Below are 22,493 nucleotides of genomic sequence, written 5' to 3'. Positions count from 1 at the left end.
TGTCAAGATGATGATCTGTTTCAATATTTCAAATAGCTGTTTCCCACTTAATTTATTCTTTCATGCTCATTCTCCTTCTTGCATTCATTTCTTTTTAATTTCTAAGAGTTCTGCATCAAACTTGGCCTTCCAACTTCTCATTTGTAACAGGAGTGCCATGAAATAATTGCCTTTCAGCTTTGTCTGCTTCTTTTTCTGTTTTGTTTCCTCTCTTCCAGTTTCTTTTTAAATGTTTATTTATTTTGAGAGAGGGAGCATATGTGAACTGGGCAGGGGCAGAGAGAGAGAGAGAGAGAGAGAGAGAGAGAGAGAGAGAGAGAGAGAATATCCCAAGCAGGCACTGCATGGTCAGTACTGAGCCCAATGCGGGGCTGGAGCCCATGAGCCATGAGACCATGACCGGAGCCAAAATCAAGAGTCAGATGCTTAACTAAATGAGCCCCACTGGCGCCCCTTTTCGGGTTTTTATTTGATCTGTTTCATTTAGTTTTTCTCACACAGCTGTCCCTAAAGATCATCACCATACCATGGTTTCCTTCTGCCTGTAATGCTAATTGTGTTAAAATGTCTGAGCCATCATTGCCTGGTAGATTTTCTTGGGAGATTATTTCATAGAGGGGCTTCATCTAGGTATTTTTAACTGTATGTTCACTTGAGGGATAGCCTGGACAGTTTCTTCATTTTCTCAGGCCTCAGATGTCAGAGTAATGGTGAAACTGGGTGGATTTTCTGATACTACTGGTTAATGACACTCTCAAGCTGCTCTTCACTCATCCCCTTCCTGTCCTCACAGCACAGCTGTACTGCTGGTGAGAGAGAACATGAACAGAACTGGGGCTTGAGGGGGTAGCTGAGAGACCCTTGCCTGTGAAAGGAGTCGGGGTGGATGGACTCGAGAGCCTCCAGTTCATTGTGCTCTGCTGCTCCTCCATAGTCAGTCAGCGTGGCCTCGCTGCTGCCCACAGACCGCCCAGCCACCCAGGTAGAATGCTGCAGTGGAGGCCGCAGTGCACCGTGAGAGCTGGCAGCGGCTGGGTGGGTGCAGGTGCCGAATCCCCGGCTGGGAGGCCCTGCTGAGCCAGGTCGGGCCTGCTGAGCAATAGCCCCACGTGGGCCTCTGCCTTGCAGTGGGGTCTTCATATATGGCCTTCATTGTGTCAAAGGATTTTTATCTCTAAACCCACTTTTTTGGGAGTTTTCATCATGATTGGATGTTGAATTTTATCAGTTGCTTTCTCAGCAACTATAGAGATGATCATGTCCTTTTTTTCATTTTGGTGATGTGGTATATCACATTGATTGATTTGTGAATATTGAACCATCTTTGCATCCCTGGAATAATCCTCTACCTAAAGTGGCTTCCAATGTTACTTACTAGTTCTCACATAGAAATAGCCCAAAGGAAGTCCAAAGAGGAGAGACAGAAACATTTTTGAACGCTGTGTAGTGTCTTCTGCACAAGAATGGTGCGTGTAGCATATAATGCCTTCATATCTAAGTAGCCATCAAACAGAAAACAGATGAGTGTAGAGCATTTTCCCAGCACCTTGGTGGGACTAAAGGTCAGAAAATGGCCAGTTGCCTAATACCAGCTCTTTATCAGTCCCCTCATTCTGAATTTTTGTCTAAAGGTGACTATCAAGAGGTTATGGTATCATGTCAAGTGACTGACCAGGGCCATGAATCAGTTGTACACCAGTCTTGAAGTGCTGTGAGTACACTTTGTGTCTCAGTGAACTTGTAGATCATGATATGGATCTTTGGAGGTTGCAACTGGGAATATATCTATTTATTGAGTGTCAAGGGTCTGTTGGACATGCCTGCGGGAAATAAAGTTTCATTCAGTAAATCTTACATTAACAGAGACCTGGAGAGGTTACCTGACCTTTTGCATTAATGTTTTCTTTGCTAATATGGATGCCCTCTACATGTCAGTTGTGCTGGAACATCCCATGGGCCATCATAGCTTCTGCCCTCCCCCACCCTCCTACTGTAGGCCCCTGCTTTGTTTAGACCAATCTGATGTCTTTAGGACTGAATTGTTTGGGAAGAGAAGAGAAAAAAAAAAGCTTTGTATTATTTTTGATAATTGCTTTTTCTTTTAGAAGATGAATATTGCCTGAAGTGAGGGAGGTGAGAGTAGATGCTCACATTTAAGAGGCAGGGCACAGTCATTCTTTCACCCACAGAAGAGGATTTACTGAGTTCTTTCTGTGGTACCACCCTAGAAACTGGAGACTGAGCACTTAGATGAGGTTCTGTCTTCAAGAGGCTGGTGTTCTAGTGGAGTATGGCACCCAGCACATAACTCCTGTGTCCATCTCTCTTATTGGGAAAAGAGATAAATGTCTTCTCCGCAGTACTGACTAAACATTAGTGTCCCTCAACCCATTTCCTACTTAAGAGTATCAAAGAACTGTCACATTTTAAAAAAATATTTATTTTTGAGAGAGACAGAGTGTGAGTGGAGTACGGGCAGAGAGACAGGGAGACAGAGAATCTGAAGCAGGCTCCAGGCTCTGTGCTGTCAGCCCAGAGCCAGACGAAGGGCTCGACCCCACAAACTGTGAGATCATGACCTGAGCCAAAGTCAGATGCTTAACCAACTGAGCCACCCAGGTGCCCCAGAACTGTTACATTTTTGATGCATACCAGCTTTTTGATAAGCTCTTAAATTGCTTGATATGGGACTGTAGGTTGAGGGTGGCTAAAATTAAACCTTGATGGGATTCTGAGATCTCTTCAGAACTAGAGATAGCTGTGAACGGCCCCCTCTACTGCAGAAAATCAGTCACTGAAATATGAACTGAGTGCAGGAGAGCAAGAGATGGAGACCAAGAGAGGAAGCCAGCTTTAAAAAAGAACTGGTGATGTATTTAGACTATGGGTTCACGGGGATATTGATGTTTGGATAGATGGATGGATGGATAGATAACAATAAAAGAGAAAACCTGAGGACTAGGACGTTTTGTTTTTAACGTGAAAAATTGACCCAGCATTTCATTTATGCCTGTTGAACTGTCAGGCAGTCTTCCATTGACGTCAGCAAGGGCAGATTGAAATCACCATGGCAGAGCGTGGCCTGGCCCTGATAAATAGGGCTGGTAATTGAATTAGAAAACATTCTGAGCTGTCAGCTAATTATGCTATTCAGGCAATTGCTTTGTCCACGTCTATTTCATCCTTGAATTGCTTGAGTGACTTTCTCACTGGGAGAGGGGAAGTCGGCTTCCATGACTGAGGCATGTATTTTGTGTCTCCCTAAATTATGCTTCCTGTGCTTCCCTAGGGCAATACTTTGGCGTTTCACATCATTACAGACATTGTTGTAGGAGTTTTGATAGACATTAGTTTTGTTCTCATTTGTATTTCAGTCTGATCTTTGTTTCCAGGTCTGTGAGTGTACACGCACACATTATTCCAGTGCTCATCTGCTCTTTTCTTTCACAAAGGCAAATAACCAATTTGATTTCCCTTTTTCCAGCAACACTAAAACAGTTCAAAATGACCCAGTCGGGCTTAACATATTAAAACTGTTGATGGTAAGAAATTTACAACAGCAGCTATAGTAGTAGAAGTGAAGAATTCAAGCCAACTTGTCTTTGAGTGTAAAAAAAAAAAAATCATTATACACATACAGAGGTGTGTAGATTGACTGTTATTCATCTTCTAGAAGATAGTAGTGGCTATAGATATGAAAGGTAGACAGTGCTCTTAAAGACTACAAGCAGATTCTGCAGGAGAAAAGAAGATTCATCTTCTAATAAGGTTTTTTCCCCCCAATACCAATCTCTGATGATAGATTCTTGTTAGCTTCTACTTATATAGAGTCGCCATCTTTTATATAGTTTTGTGTTTCAGGCTTAAGTAGAAAGGCCTTCTTACTTTTTGAACACGTGATAGAATTTGATGCTGAATTTCTTAGGATTGTACCTGATGAAGCATGGCACAATCAGATGCTTTGTGGATCTCTTGATGTTTCCAAGTCAGACCCATGTATGGCCTTGGCAGCATGGTTATTGCAAACCACACAGACGATTGGAGTTTAAATTCCCTATTGAGAGTAGCAATCTTTTGTCCACCATTGTTTTTCTAACCCATTGTTTGACATGGTGCTCAGTCACTGGTGGCTGAACCGAACTGAAGTCAGGTCTCATTTGTATAAAATCCCTGTGTCACTCTCTTCTTTCTATCTTGCTGCCTCCCTGCTTTCCATTCATCCATCCATTCAACATTTTTTCTTCAGCACTTACTATATGCCAGACACTGTACTGTTGGTAAATAAAACAGACTTGGTCCCAGAAATCTTTGGTGGAGGGTGTGGAGGATAGAAAATAAACAAGTTAGCCAACAAATAAATGTATAATTAAAAATTGTGAGGAGTGTAATAAACAAGGTACGCTGAAAGAGATTAACTGATAGAAATGGAAACCTAGGGTTTCCTAGGATGGTTTCAAGATCTGTTGAGGAGGGTGTCAAGTTGGCGCAAGAGCATGGAAGTTCTTGGCTTTTCTTATCCCTGAAATGCAGCTAGATGAGCATCAAACCATTTTGCACACCTAGAAAATAGATCTGAAGGTTAACAACAATCTGCATAACTTGAGCCAAACAACTCAGCAGGTATGCAGTGCAGAGAGGTGAGAGGGTGAGAGAGAAGCCGTGGAGGGTAGGGAGTGGTATTTGTGGACAGAGGACAGAGAAAGGGAAGGGGGGAGAGTACAGGAAAAACAGTCCCCTGAAAGCTGGAGAGAAGGTCGAAGCACCCATAAGTGCCTGAACAAGAAGGGGAGAAAGGAGGAAGGAAAGGGTTTCGATATCATTAGGACTCTATACAGGGCAGAGCAGCATTGGGAATCCCACAGCCCAATATCTGGCTCTCCCCTGGTGAGAAGAGCAAATCCCCAGGAGCAGGCAGCGAGGTCTGAGGGGTCTGTGAGCCACACGGAGGGAAGCGGTTCCCCTGCTACCCTGCAAGGAGGGCATTTGGCACGGTCTCACCACAGGCAAAGGTCCCAGTGGACCTCAGAGAATACAATTGTGGTATTGAAACAAAAACACCAGGGTGTGGTGAAACCTAATGCAGGTTGTGTGTTTACCATAATCCCTGAAATGCTGCTGCTACGCACAAACTTATTCTGGGGCAAACCAGCATCCAGCCACAACCTCTGAGTGTCTATAGCAGCGTGATTGTAGGAATGTTCCCAGGGGCAACCTGGCATCTGGCCATTTCTTGGTGAGACTCTCCCCTAGAGAGTTGGAGAGGGTCTAAGCTGCAGGGCCCTCAGAAGTGAGGGGTTTGGAAACAGCCCCATCTGAGATAAAATTCATGAGGGCACTGCTGCCTGGAAGGCTAATGGCTTGGACATGGACACTATAGAAGCAGGGAGTAGACAGAAGCTGGAGACAAATGAGGGGTGCTTGATTGCTAGTCAGGTAGAGCACAGAGTTCTGATGCTAGAGACTGGGAATCTGGGTGATGCCATTTTCACCTCTCCCACGCATGTGCATACATGGGCACATGTGCCACAGTGAGCCACCCCAGTAAGCTAAGTAGCACCACCTAGTGGAGAATGGAGCTACTACACCAAGGCCTGCCCAGCTGTACCAAGCAAGCCCTAGAGGACCACCACAAGTCCCTCTGCCTGCTTAGGGTCTGGAATATAAAGTGCTTCATAGTTTGACTTCTAGGGGAATCTGGATATAATTTCATTCAGATTTCATTCTTTTCACTGGTCCATCTGTTGTGTGTGTGTGTGTGTGTGTGTGTGTGTGTGTGTGTGTGTGTTCTTGGATACAGAAAGAGAAAACATTTTTATTTTCCATTTTTATATAAATTTTTAAAAATTTTTACTATTTTTTGGGGATTTATTTTTTATTCTATTTTACCTTCTCCAATTCATTTAATTCTATTTTACTGTATACATATTCTTATTTTTAAACAATTTTTACTTTTTTTTTCTTTTTCTTTCCTTTTTTCCTCTATGCAATCAAGCTTCTTTCAACACCCAGACCAAACTATACCTCGGAGCTAGTTTCCTTTATTTGATTTTTTGGTGGTGTTTTTAATCTTTTTAATTTTTATTCTTTTCTTCCTCCAAAATGACAAAATGAAGGAATTCACCCCAAAAGAAAGAACAGGAAGAAATGACAGCCAGAGACTTAACAAGAGTAGAAGCAAGATGTCTGAATTAGAATTTAGAACCACGATAGTAAGCATACTAGCTGGGGTTGAAAAAAGCATAGAATCCCTTTCTGCAGAGATAAGAGGTGAAATCTAGTCAGGACGAAATTTAAAAATGCTATCACTGAGATGCACTTGTGATACCACAGCAGCAAGGATGGATGAAGCAGAGCAGTGAGTCAGTGATATAGAAGACAAAGTTATGGAGAATAATGAAGCTGAAAAAAAGGGGAACTAAGGTAAAAGAGCACGATACAAGAATTAACTCAGTGACTCACTAAAAAAGGAATAACATCCGAATCATTTGAGTCCCAGAAAATGGGGAGAAAAAGTGGTAGAAGGTTTTTTATGTGAGCAAATCATAGAAAACTTTCCTAACCTGAGGAAAGACACAGACCTCAAAATCCAAGAAGCACAGAGAGCTCCCATTAGATTCAACAAAAACCAATAATCAACAAGGCATATCTTAGTCAAATTCACAAAATACACAAAGAATTATGCAACAAGGGAAAAAAAGTCCTTAACCTGTATGGGAAGACAGATCAGGTTCACAGGAGACCTATCCACAGAAACTTGGCAGGCCTGAAAAGAGTGGTAGGATATATTCAACGTGCTAAATTGGAAAAATATGCAGCCAAGAATTCTTTATCCAGCAAGGCTGTCATTCAAAATAGAAGGAGAGATAGTTTCCTAGACAAACAAAAAGTACTGGAATTTGTGATGACTAAACCAGCCCTGCAAGAAATTTTAAGGGGATTCTCTGAGGGGAGAAAAGATGAGACAAAACAAAAAAAGATTAAAAGCAACAAAGACTAGAAAGGACCAGAGAACACCACCGGAAATTCCAGCTTTACAGGCAACACAATGGCAATAAATTCAGATCTTTTGGTACTCCCTCTAAATGTCAATGGTCTCAATGCTTCAATCAAAAGACATAGGTTAACAGAATGGATAAGAAAACAAGATCTATTTGCTCTTTAGAAGAGACCCATTTTAGACCTAGAGTCATGTTCAGATTGAAAGTAAGGGAATGGAGAACCATCTATCGTGCTAATAGTCACCAAAAGAAAGCCAGAGTAGCCATACTGATATCAGACTAGATTTTAAAATAAAGACTGTTAAAAGAGATGAAGGACATTATATCATAATTAAGAGGTCTACCCACCAAGAAGATCTAACAGTTGTAAACACTTATGCTCCCAACATGGAAGACCCAAACATATAAATCAATCACAAACATAAACTCAATGATAATAATACCATAATAGTACGGGACTTTAACACCTCACTTAGAGCAATGGACAGATTATCTAAACAGAAATTCAGGAAACCGTGGCTTTCAATGACACACTGGACCAGATGGACTTAACAGTTATATTGAGAATATTTTATCCTAAAGCAACAGAATACATATTCTTTTCAAGTTCACTTGGAACATCCTCCAGAATAGATCACATAATGGGTCAAATCAGCTCTCAACAAATTCAAAAAGATCAGGATCATACAGGGCATATTTTCAGAGCACAGTGTTATGAAACTCGAAATCAACCACAAGAAAACATTTGGAAAGACAACAAATACTTAGAGGTTAAAAAATCCTACTGAAGAAAATGGGTTAACCAAGAAATTAAAAAGGAAATTAAAAAGTACATGGAAGGCAATGAAAGTAACACAACAGCCCAAAACCTCTGGGATCCAGCAAAGGCGGTCATAAGAGGGAAGTATATAGCTGTACAGGTTTTTCTTAAGAAGGAAGAAAGGTCTACACCTTAAAGAGTTGGAGAAAGAAGAGCAAATAAATCCCTAAACCAGTAGAAGACTAGCAATAATAAAGATTATGGCAAAAATCAATGCTTTGGGGGGAGGGGGGGGAAAACAGATCAGTGAAACCAGGAGCCAGTTCTTGGAAAGAACTAACAAAATTGATAACCCCCTAGCCAGTTTGATCAAAAAGAAAAAGGACCCAAATAAATAAAATAAAATAATAGAGGAGAGAGCACAACCAAGACAGCAGAAATACAATAATAAGAGAATATTATGAGCAATTATATGCCAATAAATTGGGAAATCTGGAAGAAATGGACAAATGCCTAGAAACATATACACTACCAAAACTGAACCGGGAAGAAGTTGAGAATTTGAACAGACCCATAACCAATGAAGAAATTGAATTAGTAATAAAAAAAAATCTCCCCCAAAAAACCAGAGTCCAGGGCCAGATGGCTTTCCAGGGGAGTTGTACCAAACATTTAAACAAAAGTTAACTCGTGTTCTTTTGAAGCTGTTCCAAAAAATAGAAATGGAAGGAAAACTTTCAGACTCTGTCTAGGAGACCAGCATTACCTTGATTCCAAAACCAGACAAAGACCCCACTAAAAAGGAGAGCTATAGACCCAATTTTCTTGATGAACATGGATGTAAAAATTCTCAATGAGATACTAGCCAACTGGATTTAACAATGCATTAAAAGAATTATTCACCATGATCAAGTGGGATTTATACCTGGAATGCAGGGCTGGTTCAATATCCGTAAATCAATCAATGTGATACATCACATTAATAAAAGAAAGGACAGGGCGCCTGGGTGGCTCAGTCGGTTGGGCATCCGACTTCGGCTCAGGTCATCTTGTGGTCCGTGGGTTCGAGCCCCACGTCAGGCTCTGTGCTGACAGCTCAGAGCCTGGAGCCTCTTTGAGATGGTGTGTCTCCCTCTCTCTCTGACCTTCCCCCATTCATGCTCTCTCTCTGTCTCAAAAATGAATAAACGTTAAAAAAAATTTTAATAAAAGAAAGTACAAGAACCACATGATCCTCTCAATAGATGTAGAGAAAGCATTTGACAAAATATAGCATCATTTCTTGCCAAAAATCCACAAGAAAGGAGGGATAGAAGGATCATACCTCAAGATCATAAAAGCCAGATAAAAAAGACCTGCCGCTAATAACATCCTCAATGGGGGAAAAATGGAGAGCTTTCCCCCTAAGGTCAGGAACACGACAGGGATGTCCACTCTTGACACCGTTCCTCAGCACAGTATTGGAAGTCCTAGCCTCAGCAATCAGACAATACAAAGAAATAAAAAGTATCCAAATTGGCAAGGAGGAAGTCAAACTTTCACTTTTCACAGGTGACATGATATTCTATATGGAAACCCCAAAAGATTCCACCAAGAAACTTCTAGAACTGGTCCATGAATTCAGCAAAGTCACAGGACATAAAAACAATGCACAGAAATCGGTTACATGTCTACACACCGGTAATGAAGCAGCAGAAAAACAAGGAATTGATCCCATTTACATTTGTGGCAAAAACCATAAATACCTACGAATAAACCTAACCAAAGAGGTGAAAAACCTATACACTGAAAACTATAGAAAGCTTATGAAAGAAATTGAAGAACACACACACACACACACACACACACGCACGCACGCGCACACACACACACAATGGAAAAACATTCCATGCTCATGGATTGAAAGAACAAATATTGTTAAAATGTTGATACTACCCAAAGCATTCTACATATTCAATGCAATCCCTATCAAAATAACACCAGCATTCTTCAGAGAGTTAGAACAAACAATCCTAAAATTTGTGTGGAACCAGAAAAGACCCCAGATAGCCAAAGCAATCCTGAAAAAGGAAACCAAAGTTGGAGGCATCACAATTCCAGACCTCAAGATGTACTACAAAGCTGTAGTCATCAAGATAGTATGGTATTGACATAAAAACAGACTTACGTCAATGGACCAGAATAGAGAACTCTTAAATGGACCTGTAAATGTATGGCCAAGTAATGTTTGACAAAGGAAATAATATGCAATGGAATGAAGACAGTCTCTTCAGCAAATGGTGTTGGGAAAACTGGACAGCGACATTCAGAAGAATGAACCTGGACAACTTTCTTACACCATACACAAAAACTCAAAATGGATGAAAGACCTAAATGTAAGACAGGAAGCCATCAAAATTCTAGAGGAGGAAGCAGGCACAAACCTCTTTGACCTTGGCCGCAGCAACTTCTTACTCAACATGTCTCCAGAGGCAAGGGAAACAAAAGCAAAAATGAACTATTGGGAACTCATCAAGATGATCAACTTTTGCACGGCAAAGGAACCAGTCAGCAAAACTAAAAGGCAACCAATGGAATGGGAGAAGATATTTGAAAATGACAGAAAGAACTTATCAAACTCAACACCCAAAAAACAAGTAATCTAGTGAAGAAATGGGCAAAAGACATGAATAGACACTTTTCTAAAGAAGACATCCAGATGGCTAACACACACATGAAAAAAGGGTAAACATCACTCATCATAGAAATACAGATCAAAAACCACAATGAGATACCACCTCACACCAGTCATAATGGCTAAAATTAACAACTCAGGCAACGACAGATGTTGGCGAGGATGCGGAGAAAGAGGCACCCTTTTGGTTTGCCGGTGGGAATGCAAACTGGTGTGGCCACTCTGTAAAAGCAGTATGGAGATTTCTCAAAAAATTAAAAATAGAACTACCCTGTGACCCAGCAATTGCACTACTAGGTATTTATCTAAAGGGTACAGGTGTGCTGTTTCAAAGAAGCCATGCACCCCAGTGTTTCTAGTAGAGCTATTGACAATAGCCAAAGTATGGAAAGAGCCCAAAAGTCTATGAACAGATTGAATGGATAAAGAAGATGTTGTGTATATAAATATACAATGAAGTATTATTCATCAATCAAATAGAATGAAATCTTTCCATTTGCAACAACATGGACGGAACTAGAGTGTGTTATGCTAAGTGAAGTTAGACAAATATGACTTCACTCCTGTGGAATTTAAGATAGAAAACAGATGAACAGAAAGGAAGGGAGGCAAAAATAATATAAAAACATGGAGACGACAAAACATAAGAGTCTCTTAAATACGGAGAACAAACTGAGGATTGCTGGATGGATTGTGGGTTTGGGAGATGGGCTAAATGGGCAAGGAGCATTAAGGAGGACACTGGTTGGGATGAGCACTTTGTGTTATACATAAGGTGTGAAAGACTGGATTCTACTCCTGAAATTATTATTGCACTGTATGCTAACTAACTTGATGTGAATTAAAAAAGAAAAATACATATAGGGGCGCCTGGGTGGCGCAGTTGGTTAAGCTTCCGACTTCAGCCAGGTCACGATCTCGCGGTCCGTGAGTTCGAGCCCCGCGTCAGGGTCTGGGCTGATGGCTCAGAGCCTGGAGCCTGTTTCCGATTCTGTGTCTCCCTCTCTCTCTGCCCCTCCCCCGTTCATGCTCTGTCTCTCTCTGTCCCAAAAATAAATAAACGTTGAAAAAAAAATTAAAAAAAATACCTACATATATATACATATATATATATATATATATATATATATATATATGTATATATATTTAAAAGAGACCTCTCAAAGGTTGCCTCTGAGATGAGGAATAAAAATTGAGTTGGACTTAATCATGAGAAGAAGAGGGTGGAAGAGTGTTCCAGGGAGAGGAGGGAACACATGTGAAGGCTATAGGGTAGGGAGAGAGGCGGCTGGCATGGTGGGAGTGTAGTGGGTGAGGAGGGAAATGTGCAAGGTGAGGTGGGGCAAGTAAGTGAGGGCTACATCTCCTGGGCCTTTGTAGACCATGAGAAAGAGTTTGGATTTTATTCAAGCCATTTTCTGGCTGGTGCTGAGTGGACAGAGCATTTAACCTAAAAGGGCTGTAGATTTGGTTATGAAAGGGCAAGTTGCCTTTCTGTTTAGTATATCTTGGAAATGCTGGATGGGTGAAATGAATTAAGATACAGTAAATGTGTCTTCCATACCCATGCAATCCTCAGTGTTTGTCCTCGCTTCTCACTGTGTCTATTATCACTTTGAACTTTGGTATCACCTTTTTTTATTTAGGAAATGCTGTGCCATGGTTACGTATCATTTATATTGTTTCTTCCACGTAGATCACTAGCTCTTTGAGAACAGAAACTTTGGTGTGATCAGGGACAGTACCCAAAGCCCTACACATAGTAAGCACATAGGATTTTTTTTTGTTTTTGTTGTTTAAGGATTTGATATTTATTTTAAAAATCCGTCTACTGGTTTTTAAAAACTATTACACGTAGTATGTTTCGCCTACTGTTGTATATGTTGTAAATTTTCTGTTGTAACAAATGGAAAACAAAATAGGTTGTTAAAAAAGCAGTATGGCATAAAGTATAAGATAAAACCCTTTTCATAGGGACTGCATAGTTTTTTTGTTTTAATATTGTTAAAATTGCCTTTCCAAGTGGCTTTGCAGGTTTCACTTTGACAGTATCTATTTCCTAAATCCTCACCGGTGTTTGATTGTTTGATGCTGCTAGACTTTTTGATTCATGCAAACCTGATTATTGAAAAATTGTGCCTAAATTTACATTTCCCTCATTACTGGTAAAATTGAATATTACTTTCTATATACAGTTAGCCATTTATGTTTCTTTGTTCATATTCTTGGTCATTTTTCCTCACGGAGTCATTTATCCTTGACTGCAAGAATGCTTTACATACTCCAGCTACCAATCCTCTCAGATGTATTACAAATATTTTTTTTCCCAATCTCCTTTATCTTTTTACCTTTTCTCAATGCCTTTTGCATTCAACAGTCATGTATAGTGGCCCTTCTTCTATTTCAGGGCAGTCAGTGTTTTTGGTGATGTCCCACTTATGGCCCAAGATCTCTTTTAGAATTTCTGGGCATGACCTATCAGCACACCAAGAAAAATACTCCATCACCGTGTACTATCTTGGCTCAATAGACACTTTTCATTTTTTACATTTTTTACTTTATTTTATACATAGCTTATGTAAGTAAGAGGATAGATAAACTCTTCATTTAAAATCTTAATAATTTAAACGTAGCGACTCTGACACTTGGTTCCAGGTTCTCCTCATTTGGAATAGATGTACCTAGATAGATACACACCTGAAATGGATGTCTCTGAAAGCATTTGTCATGCGTGAACCTGGAATATATCCGTCTTGAAAATATTGGTCCCCGACTTTAAATCTACCTCCAGTAGGTTCTAACTTAGTGCTCCTGGTTCTTCTCACTCTTGCAACATCAAAACGTAACACTAGAATTTTTTAAATCTTTTTTTTTATTAAAAAAAAATTTTTTTTAACGTTTATATTTATTTTTGAGAGAGAGAGAGAGAGAGAGAGAGAGAGAGAGACAGAGCATGAACAGGGGAGGGGCAGAGAGAGAGGGAGACACAGAATCGGAAGCAGGCTCCAGGCTTTGTTTGAGCCGTCAGCCCAGAGCCTGACGCGGGGCTCAAACTCACAGACTGCGAGATAGGGACCTGAGCTGAAGTCGGACACTTAACCGACTGAGCCACCCAGGCGCCCCCAGAATTTTTAAAATCTTTAATGGCTCATAATTTTGTTAAAGAGAGTATAGCTATGTTCTTGGCTCCATAATTCAGACATTTTCATTCTTGAATTTATTAAACGTCAAATGATCCATTGAATTTGCACGTTTGTTTCTCATCTATACTTTCCAGTTACCTTTGTACACGAACCTGTCTTTGGCATTTGTCCATTTATGAACTGTATCAAGTAAAATTTGGACCCCGGCACAAAAGATGAAAGAATCTCATCCTGCACCCATTTAGCATAACAGGATGGTCCAGCAGGTTTTCGTTGCAAAATATTGAATAAGTCCTTCCTGTGGAATGACTAAGTGAATGAGAGTCCCTTGTTTTCTCTTTGTTCTGAGAGATCTATTGCTCACTCATCAGTTCTTGAGTTTGAGAAGATTCCTCCTTAGATACCGTATAGTATGTTGTCATCTGAAGACTCAAGAGGCTCAAGTTTTACTTAGGGTCAGTGTCCCCATCCATGATAGCATTTCAGGTGCTGCTGCCCTTTGTCTCTTTGTGTCCATCTTCTGATTTGTCTAATGATTGTGACATGTCTCTGTCTGTCATCTTCTTATTGGCCTTATGGACAGAAAATTTTAAAATTCTCAATTCTCATCTGTGTTCAATGAAAGCGAAAAGCAGACTACCAAGATGGCGTCTCAGGTCTTTCTACCCCATTGAAAGATGATACAATAATTTGGGTAATGCAGTGAGAAAATTGCAGGATGATACAATAGTGATTATTTTTGTATCATCCTTTTTGGTGATTTCATCATTTTCCTTTGTCTTACTCGTTTAAAAAAAAAAAGTTGCAAATAACATGAGATAGAGGGGGAAAAAAAACCCCTACCAAGATCCTATAATACAGCTTAAATTTATCAAAGGTTGCAGTGGACCCATATGTAATTACAAGATAGAATTAGTTTTATTCTATTTTTAAAAATAAGTATAATTTCTCTTTGTTCTTAGGAAGACTCTAAAACAAAATCATGAAATAACAGCCTTCCCACGTAGTAAGGAATTGTTCAGAAAAGAAAGTGAAAAACTCAAAGTGGGCCCAGCAGCCCTAATGTTCTCCTGGAGCCTGAAGGACTGAGCTGGCCGGAAATACACGTGGACTGTGCTCACAGAGCTCTTATTGCAGAGTCCACTGGAACGGAAATGACACTTAATTAGTCTTAGCGTGTCTTTACTACACTTAAGCTCACAGGAGTTTGCTTTGGCTTATAGCTTTCTGTTCTGACCTTCCCCCTATCTGTGCAGCATGGGCAGAAAGAATAAACTAGCTGCTTTCTGACAGAGGTGGGTGCCCCCCCCGTTCGTTCTGTTAGCAGACCCGCTTTATCTCGGGTGTCTCTCTTCTAAGCCTCTTTTCTATCAAAGCCCTCGAACTGTTAGCTGTTGAAGTCAAGCACGTCTCTGTTGAGCACCGAGCACTGCCAGCGTCCCATTTGGGGAGAATCTACGAGGTGTGTATGCCAAGCACGATATCATTGTGTGCAGGCACTGCGGGAGTCTGCCAAACCCAGGGGCAGGCTGCCAGTACAAATGCCACGTTGACATGACATTTACAAGTTTAGAGTCTGGAAGAGGACTGCCAGCGGAGCACTCTTCAGCTGCCTCATTTAGGGTGGCGGTAACTGGGCCAACTTTTGATTTTCAGACTCCAGAAGCATAGTCAAGAAGTAAGACTTCATATAGAATTTGAAACTACCACTGCCACATTTTCTAGGAAGTGATGAATTTGGTCCGCCCGTTTCTGGGATGTGGGATATGCCCTGGTGCAGGTTAAAAGTGCACAATCTGTAATCAGATCTGGGTCTGAGTGAGGGCTCCATCACTTATGGTGTGACCCTGAGCAAATCCGTCTGCCTGAGCCTCAGCTGCCCACTATAAAGTAGGGATAGTATCAGTTTCTTCCTGGGGTAATTGGGTGGATTAAATATCTCAAGAAGTGTGAGCACTTTTTCCAGTGCTTGTCCAATAGTGAGTGCTCAGTGATGTGAGGCATTTTTCACATTCTTCAGAAGCTCGTGAGAAATTCAGATTTGGAGCTATTTGTGTGTTTTAGTCACAAGTGGGCATATTCCAGCCTGCCGGGGACACGAGCTTGTGGGGACACTCCCTCTCTGACTCAGGCATTGCCGGCACACTGTGCACAGGAAGCCCAGCACGTAGTTTTCTTTCTCTCTCTAGGGAAACTTAGAACTGGAATCAGAATCATTTGGGCATTTGGCGGAAGGCAGAAACCATTTGGGTATTAAGAATTTATTCCAGGAATAGCAGTCCTTTGATTGACCTGGAGCTTTTCTATGGCGTATTCTCTGCAAAGGGAAGGCCTCGGGCTGTTCTGAAGGATATTCTGTGGCTTATTAGGGGCACTGTCTTTTTGGTGTTGGTAACAAGGTACTTGGTCTTGATTAAGTCTGTTTTCATGATCTAGTAGTTAAAGGACACGTTTTTCTTTGCTACATATACAGGATATGATCCTCACCGCCATGTTTAGTTAACTTCTGTTCATCATTTTCAAGACTGCTAGTAAATTCTCTCAAACGATAGAATTCTTTTTTCTTCTTTCTTGTTTTTCAGATCTTCAAAGTTGCTGCGGGCATTCTATGTCCCCTTCCTGTCAGATCAGTATACAGCGTATGCAAACTACACCATCCTCAAACCCCGGAAAGCAAAGCAAATCAGGAAGAAAAGTGGAGGTTAGCAACACGCCTGTGACCCCAAAGGACGACCATCCTGTTAACTAGTGATTGCACTGACAGGATGCCCTCCACGTCATCATTTGTAACGTTTGTAATAAAGGCTGTCTGACACAGGATTCTAGAATCTGGGTGCTTTGGGCTGGTCAAAGTAATTCCCATTCACATCTTGCTGTGTCTCTGTACTGCATGTGAACTTTTTGCAGCTAGGCAGAAAAAGGCCTTAACGTCTGGTAGGTATGTTGCTCTACATCTTACTGTTTTTCTTCTGTTCAATATTTACTAGACCGGAGAAGAGCAGAGCCACCTTACAGGAAGAATTGAAAATCTCTGAACTGGATGGCTGCATTAAACTCTCTCTCCATACTCTGGCCTGGCATCTGAGAACTAGCAAGCCTCTTTTGGGCCACACAGGCTTCTCCACCAAAGCTGTTTGGCAGCTCTTAGCAGACCTTACTCAAGTCCTAGTGCTGAAAATGAGCACAGCCTAATTGCCAACCTACATGTCCTTTTCACCTCGTGCAGGACTAAGCTTCTCTAAAGCACTTCACAGGACGAGGACCCTGTCCTGGAGATATCTCAGGAAAAAGGCAACCATTTGAGGAACTGTAATCTAATTTCATTATGTAGGATGCCTCTTATTCTCAGTTTATTTCCTATACAACAAACTGTGTTAAGTTTTCGCATGCTGTTTCTTGAATTCCAGACTTTTCTGTATAAAAGCATCAGCCGAGTAGACCATAACTGTATAGGACATATTTGGGGAAAATTAATTCGATCACTTGGTAGGTAGGTTTGGATGACCTCACATTTTTAAGTAATGGATGAATTCCCGCCCCCCCCCCCTTTTTTTAAAGAACCCTAGTGGAAAAGGCCACTGTATATTTACAGCACGTATTTTTGAGTCTATCTATTGCAAAGCACATTCTGCATGGGGCACTTCTAGTCAAATAGGCAATGATAAGGACTTAATTAAAGTGTAATGAGTATATACTGTTACTTTACATACAGTATTTCACTGTTTACAAAGTACTTTCACATGATCTCGTTTGGTCCTCACGGTCACAGTGTGAGGCAGGCAAGACAAGTGGTTTGGTCCCCATTTTATAGGTGATGAAACAGGCTTTGGGGGGTGGTGGGGAAGGGCAAGTGGCTTGCCCAAGGCCACAGTAAGTAACAGAGCTGGGACTAGAACGTGGGTTCCTGAACTTCTTCCCCAAAGCTCTTCCATACTTCCTCTCTTGACTCCGAAGACATTGGAAGACAGAGCGATGGTGTTGGCTAGAGACCTGACTGATAATGTAACTTTCTATTTTAAGGAAGAATTTTATCTGTGTTTCTTTGAGTTCTTCAGAGCCTCCATTCTGCCTGTGGGTTAGACCATCACAGCAGTGCCCCGTGATGCGGCCCAGCCTGTGTCTGGAAAGTTGTGCTCATGTTTGGAAGTCCTGCTCTTTTGCAGCCACACAGAATCTCCTATCAGTTTCGTTTCTACATAATCAATCTGGGGTCATATTATAGGTGCCTTATTTCTGTAAAGGTAATTATGTCTAGTAATCTGCAGAGAGGATGAAGAGATTTTTCAGAGCTTTCATCTTTCATTCTTCAAAGAGAAGGGCTTTTCAACAGGAACTGATCCCAAGAGAAGAGAAAGGAAGTCACAGGGAAAGAAATGGCTAGTCAACATACAAAAAGTCTCCTCCTCGTCGGGATCCCTCTCATGGAATTTCCAGACTGAGGTTGAAGCGCTGGAGAGGAAATAGGTCTAGACAGTACAGAACAGTAACTGGAGAGTGAAGATAAATTGGGGTTCCACTTGCTGCTTTAAAGATTTCTGGTATTTAATTCTCCATACTTGGTTACTGCTTTCCAAGGCAAATATTGGCACATGTGGTCTGACTACAGGGTAGAGGATTTGCAGTGAAATGTCTTGCCACACCTGCAGTAACCATGTGCTGTCTTGCACAGTGGCTAAAGCCTTCTACTTTTTGCAGGAAAATAAGAGTCGCTTAATGGAGGTCCATGGTGAGTAGCTTTTTTCCTAATCAAAGTGATACAGTGATGGTCTCTTTTCTCACCTTGCATCTTTAAAAAAAAAAAAAATCCTTCTGAGTGAGGACTTACTGTAATAGAGCACAAAAAAAGGTCATGATTGATCAAGGGATTCCTTGGGGATGTCTGCTCCTATCCCTTTTAAAACCTGGTTTTGGTTTCCTCTGTTCTAGGTACATCTTTAGTGAGAGCACAATACATTGTGGAACACTGTGCCAAATGCTGTGGGTAAGGGATGTAAAAATGAATGTTGTTCATTTTGAAAATGAGTATTTTTCATGTGATGTTATATAAACACATTTTTGAAAAGTCTCCATCTCAGCAATACAGGGAAGCCAGCTTTGCCTGGGAAAAAGAGTTTCAAAACACCTGGTCAGACAAGTATTTCTCCTCCAGAGGATCTGTGTTTAGCATGAGCTAACTGCTCTGCTCACTTTAAGGATAAAGTATCTGAGGTACTTGTCTTTTCACAGATTGTGGTGTATTGAGAAATACGGAGGACTTTGTTTATTATTTGTAATAAACTTTGATTCTGGAGCTAAATGAGGGAGTAGGTGTACTTGACCGTTTCAGGGCTTTCTGATCTCTAAATTTTATTTATTTATTTTTTAGTAATCTGTATGTGGGTCTCGAACTCCCAGCCCCAGCACCAAGAGTCACATGGTCTTCCCACTGAGCCAGCCAGGCTCTCCCCCGATCTCTTGATCTTAAGCAGCTTTATCTGAACCCCAGATCTTACGACACTGAGTCCCATTACTGAACCAGACAGTGTGCTAGGCATCTATTATCAAAGTGTACCTGGCACCTGAGGGCTGTCATCTGATAAAACAGAAGACTAGTCATTTTAATCTCTTGGGATAATCACAGAAAATGGGAGCCCATACTCTTTATTATTGAATTCAAGTTTAGAAACATTGTTTTAAATCAGGGTGGTTCTTGATCTCAACCATTTACTTGGGACATTTTTGCTGGTTTGGAATTCTGGGAAAGAACCTTAAAAACTCATGTGGTTTTGTAGCATTATTACATTTGGAGTGACTGTTGGGTCAAAACACTAGTGGCAATCCTTTATTGTGTTTTTGCATTTCGTGGGATTTGAAATAAGAATTCACTGTGATTATGCTGTCTTCTAGCCAGTGTCAGGCACCTCTGCTTTAATGTGGTTATTTTTTTCTGAAGAGGGAAAAGAGACACAATTTAAACTTTGCCTCCACAGCCTATTAAAGCTCATGTGTTAATTCATTCTTACGTTACTACATTAAATGCCTTGAGTAAATGGATAGATGGATGTATGCTCAGCTTTATTCTTTTGCAACAGAAACATGAGATTTCAGATGCCCTCTGGTGTTTTGGTAAATCTAAATGAATGTTGCCTTTAATTTTTCCAGTACATACATTACCATGTAATTCATGCTGCACATGAAATCAGGAAGCAGTACAGTGTTGATGCAAGAGTCTTGTCCAGTTCATTTGTCTTCCTGATCCCTGTACTTTATTCCACGTGTCACTATTTATATCACGTACGTGTGTTTTCTGTAAAAGAAAAAGTTAAATAAATCTTGGCAATTTGATTTTCCTTTGTTAGGCTGGTATCTTCTCGTTTGCTTCTAGCTTTTAAATCTTTGGTGGAGGTTGAAACTCAACTCCTTGCATCTCCCCTACTCTTAAAAAAAAAATTTTTTTTTAACGTTTATTTATTTTTGAGACACTGAGACAGCGTGAGCAGGGTAGCAGAGAGGGAGACACCAAATCTAAAGCAGGTTCCAAGCTCTGAGCTGTCAGCACAGAGCCCGATGTGGGTCTCAAACCCATGAACTTGTGAGATAATGACCTGAGTCAAAGTCAGACACTTAAATGACTGAGGCACCCAGGAGCCCCAGCATCTCCCCTACCCTGCCTTCTTAAAGGCCAAATAGCACAGAATGTTTCTTCTGAAAACTCCAGGAAGAGGCATTTATTTGTGAAAGTCAGTGAGGATTAGTTTTATTGTACTTGTGGAAAAACCAAGCATAGTGGGAATCACTTCAATGTGTCAGTGTTGTGCGTAAAAAGTAATAGTCTCCAGATCCATCTTAGGTTTTTCGATTAAAAATCTCTGGACTGTGATAGTCTTAATATTCATAGAAGTGTGGATTTGGTAATTGTTTAATTTTTATCTATTTTGAGAGAGAGAGAGAGTGTGAGCAGGGGAGGAGCAGAGAGAGAGGGATACACAGAACTTGAAGCAGGCTCCAGGCTCTGCACTGTCAGCACAGACCCAGATGTGGGGCTCGAACTCATGAACTGTTGAGATCATGACCTGAGCCAGAGTTGGACACTTAACTGACTTAGCCACCCAGGGCCCCCCCACCTTTGTTTTTAATGTTTTGGTTAATATTTATTTAAACTTTTTTTTCATGTTTGAGAGAGCGCATGCATGAGTGGAGGAGAGGCAGAGAGAATCCCAAGCAGGCTCTGTGCTGTTGGCATGGAGCCCTGTGTGAAGTGTGATCTCATGAACCGTGAGACCATGACCTGAGCCAAAAACAAGAGTCAGATGCTTAACCGACTGAGCCACCCAGGTATCCTGGATCTGATAGTATTTAACACTTAGGTAATTTCCCCCTTTGTTGGAGGTTGTCAGGATTAGTAAAAACTTTTTTGTGAATGAATTCCTAACATAATTTCCCTGCCTTGCACCTATAGCCAGTAACTTCTAGTAGTTATTTGGTTTTAAATGATAGGTTATCTGTTTTCTTTCTATAGGACCCAAAATGCCCACAAAATTTGGTTCGTTTCATTTCTTTAAAGTCCTTTTAGAGAAGGGTGCTCTACCGATATAATTCCAGGAGAAGTCCACAGCCTTAATTAATTTCTTTCTTTTTTGGGGGTGGGGGTGCCTAGAATGTCCTCATGCTTTCTGTTAGTCTTTTTCAGGCCAGATTGAGTCTCCCCCTCTTCTATGAAGCTGTTCTAGGCTTGAGGATTACTTCCTTTCCTCACCCTTCATGAGTACCCAGTGTCTTTACTAATGGCATGGAACATTGACATGTTATCTTTGTAAACCTGTCTTTCAAGAATATTGTTGGCGCATCAAGCGGCAAAGACCATATCACACTCCCATGTATTCCCAGGGTTCAACACGGTTCCCTGAACATTTTGGTAATACCCATGTTCATTGATAAGCAAGAAGGAAGAGCCAAAAGACACTTGCAACTAATACACAACTTAGCTTTCAATGTGGCTGATTTTTAGACCTTTGAAAATAAAGCAAGTTATAAGCCCTCTGTTACTCAAAGGGCAATTTGGAAGATGTAAATGAGACTCAATATTGTGCATATTTAAGGAATTCTCTTGAAGTACACACACAAAGGCAGATTCCTCAGAGTACTTTCTAAAAGGAGATTTGGTACCTTTACTGAATATCTCTGTTTGATTTTGGAAGGTCAGGCTTTGCTCAGGAGACCTTCTGAACTAGTTTGGGGCAGAAAGCTTCCCCTCCAGGTGTGAAGAAGTGCTCCATTCCTATCAGCCCTGCTGGGAAAAGGAGGTCTAACTGCAGGATGGCTTTGTAGTGATACATTTAAATTGAATAATATTGGGGCACTTGGGTGTCTCCGTAGGTTAACACCCAACTCTTGATTTTGGCTCTGGTCACAATCTCTAGGTTTTGTGGGTTTGAGCCCCACATCGAGCTCTTGGGATTGAGTGAAGCCTGATTGGGATTCCCCCCTCCTCCCCCCACCCTCCCACTCATGCTCTGTCTCTCAAAATAAACTTTATTTAAAAAAAAAACTTTTTTTAATGTTTATTTATTTCTGAGATAGCAAGAGAAAGAGTGCGAGTGGGGAGAGGCAGAGAGAGAGAGGGAGATACAGAATCTGAAGCAGGTCCCAGGCTCTGAGCTGTCAGCACAGAGCCTGACTCAGGGCTCAAATTCATGGACAGTGACATCATGACCTGAGCTGAAGTCTGATTGTTAACCGACTGAGCAATCCAGGTGCCCCTCAAAATAAACTAAAAAAAAAAAAAAAAAAAAAAAAAAAAAAAAATTCAATAATACCAAGTAGTGAGTGATTTTTAAATTTAAATTTTATTTGTTTTTAAATGTTTATTTTATTTTGCGAGTAAGTAGAGGAGGGGTAGAGAGAGAGAGAGAGAGGGAGAGAGAGAATCCCAAGCAAGG

At 40.9% G+C, this 22,493-nt stretch overlaps 1 protein-coding gene across 7 annotated transcripts in view; it reads left to right on the top strand.

The window, feature by feature from the left end:
• Window positions 1-19,899, top strand: part of ALG9 (ALG9 alpha-1,2-mannosyltransferase) — a 97,174-nt gene extending 77,275 nt beyond the window's left edge. For 3 of the 7 annotated variants that reach the window (XM_045038274.1, XM_023239091.2, XM_023239090.2), the window contains 2 exons: window positions 16,158-16,276; window positions 16,563-19,899. In XM_045038274.1, the coding sequence (XP_044894209.1) occupies window positions 16,158-16,276; window positions 16,563-16,767 (324 nt within the window). In that variant the 3' untranslated portion in view covers window positions 16,768-19,899. Of the gene's footprint in view, window positions 1-16,157; window positions 16,396-16,562 lie in introns of those variants that run through there. The other 4 variants (XM_045038276.1, XM_045038273.1, XR_006585915.1 and 1 more) reach the window with 3 other exon arrangements.
• Window positions 19,900-22,493: the final 2,594 nt, after the last annotated feature.

Source organism: Felis catus, chromosome D1 (assembly GCF_018350175.1).
Source record: "Felis catus isolate Fca126 chromosome D1, F.catus_Fca126_mat1.0, whole genome shotgun sequence".
Classification (NCBI taxonomy): Eukaryota; Metazoa; Chordata; class Mammalia; order Carnivora; family Felidae; genus Felis; species Felis catus.
This window is presented reverse-complemented; position numbering and strand designations above follow the sequence as displayed.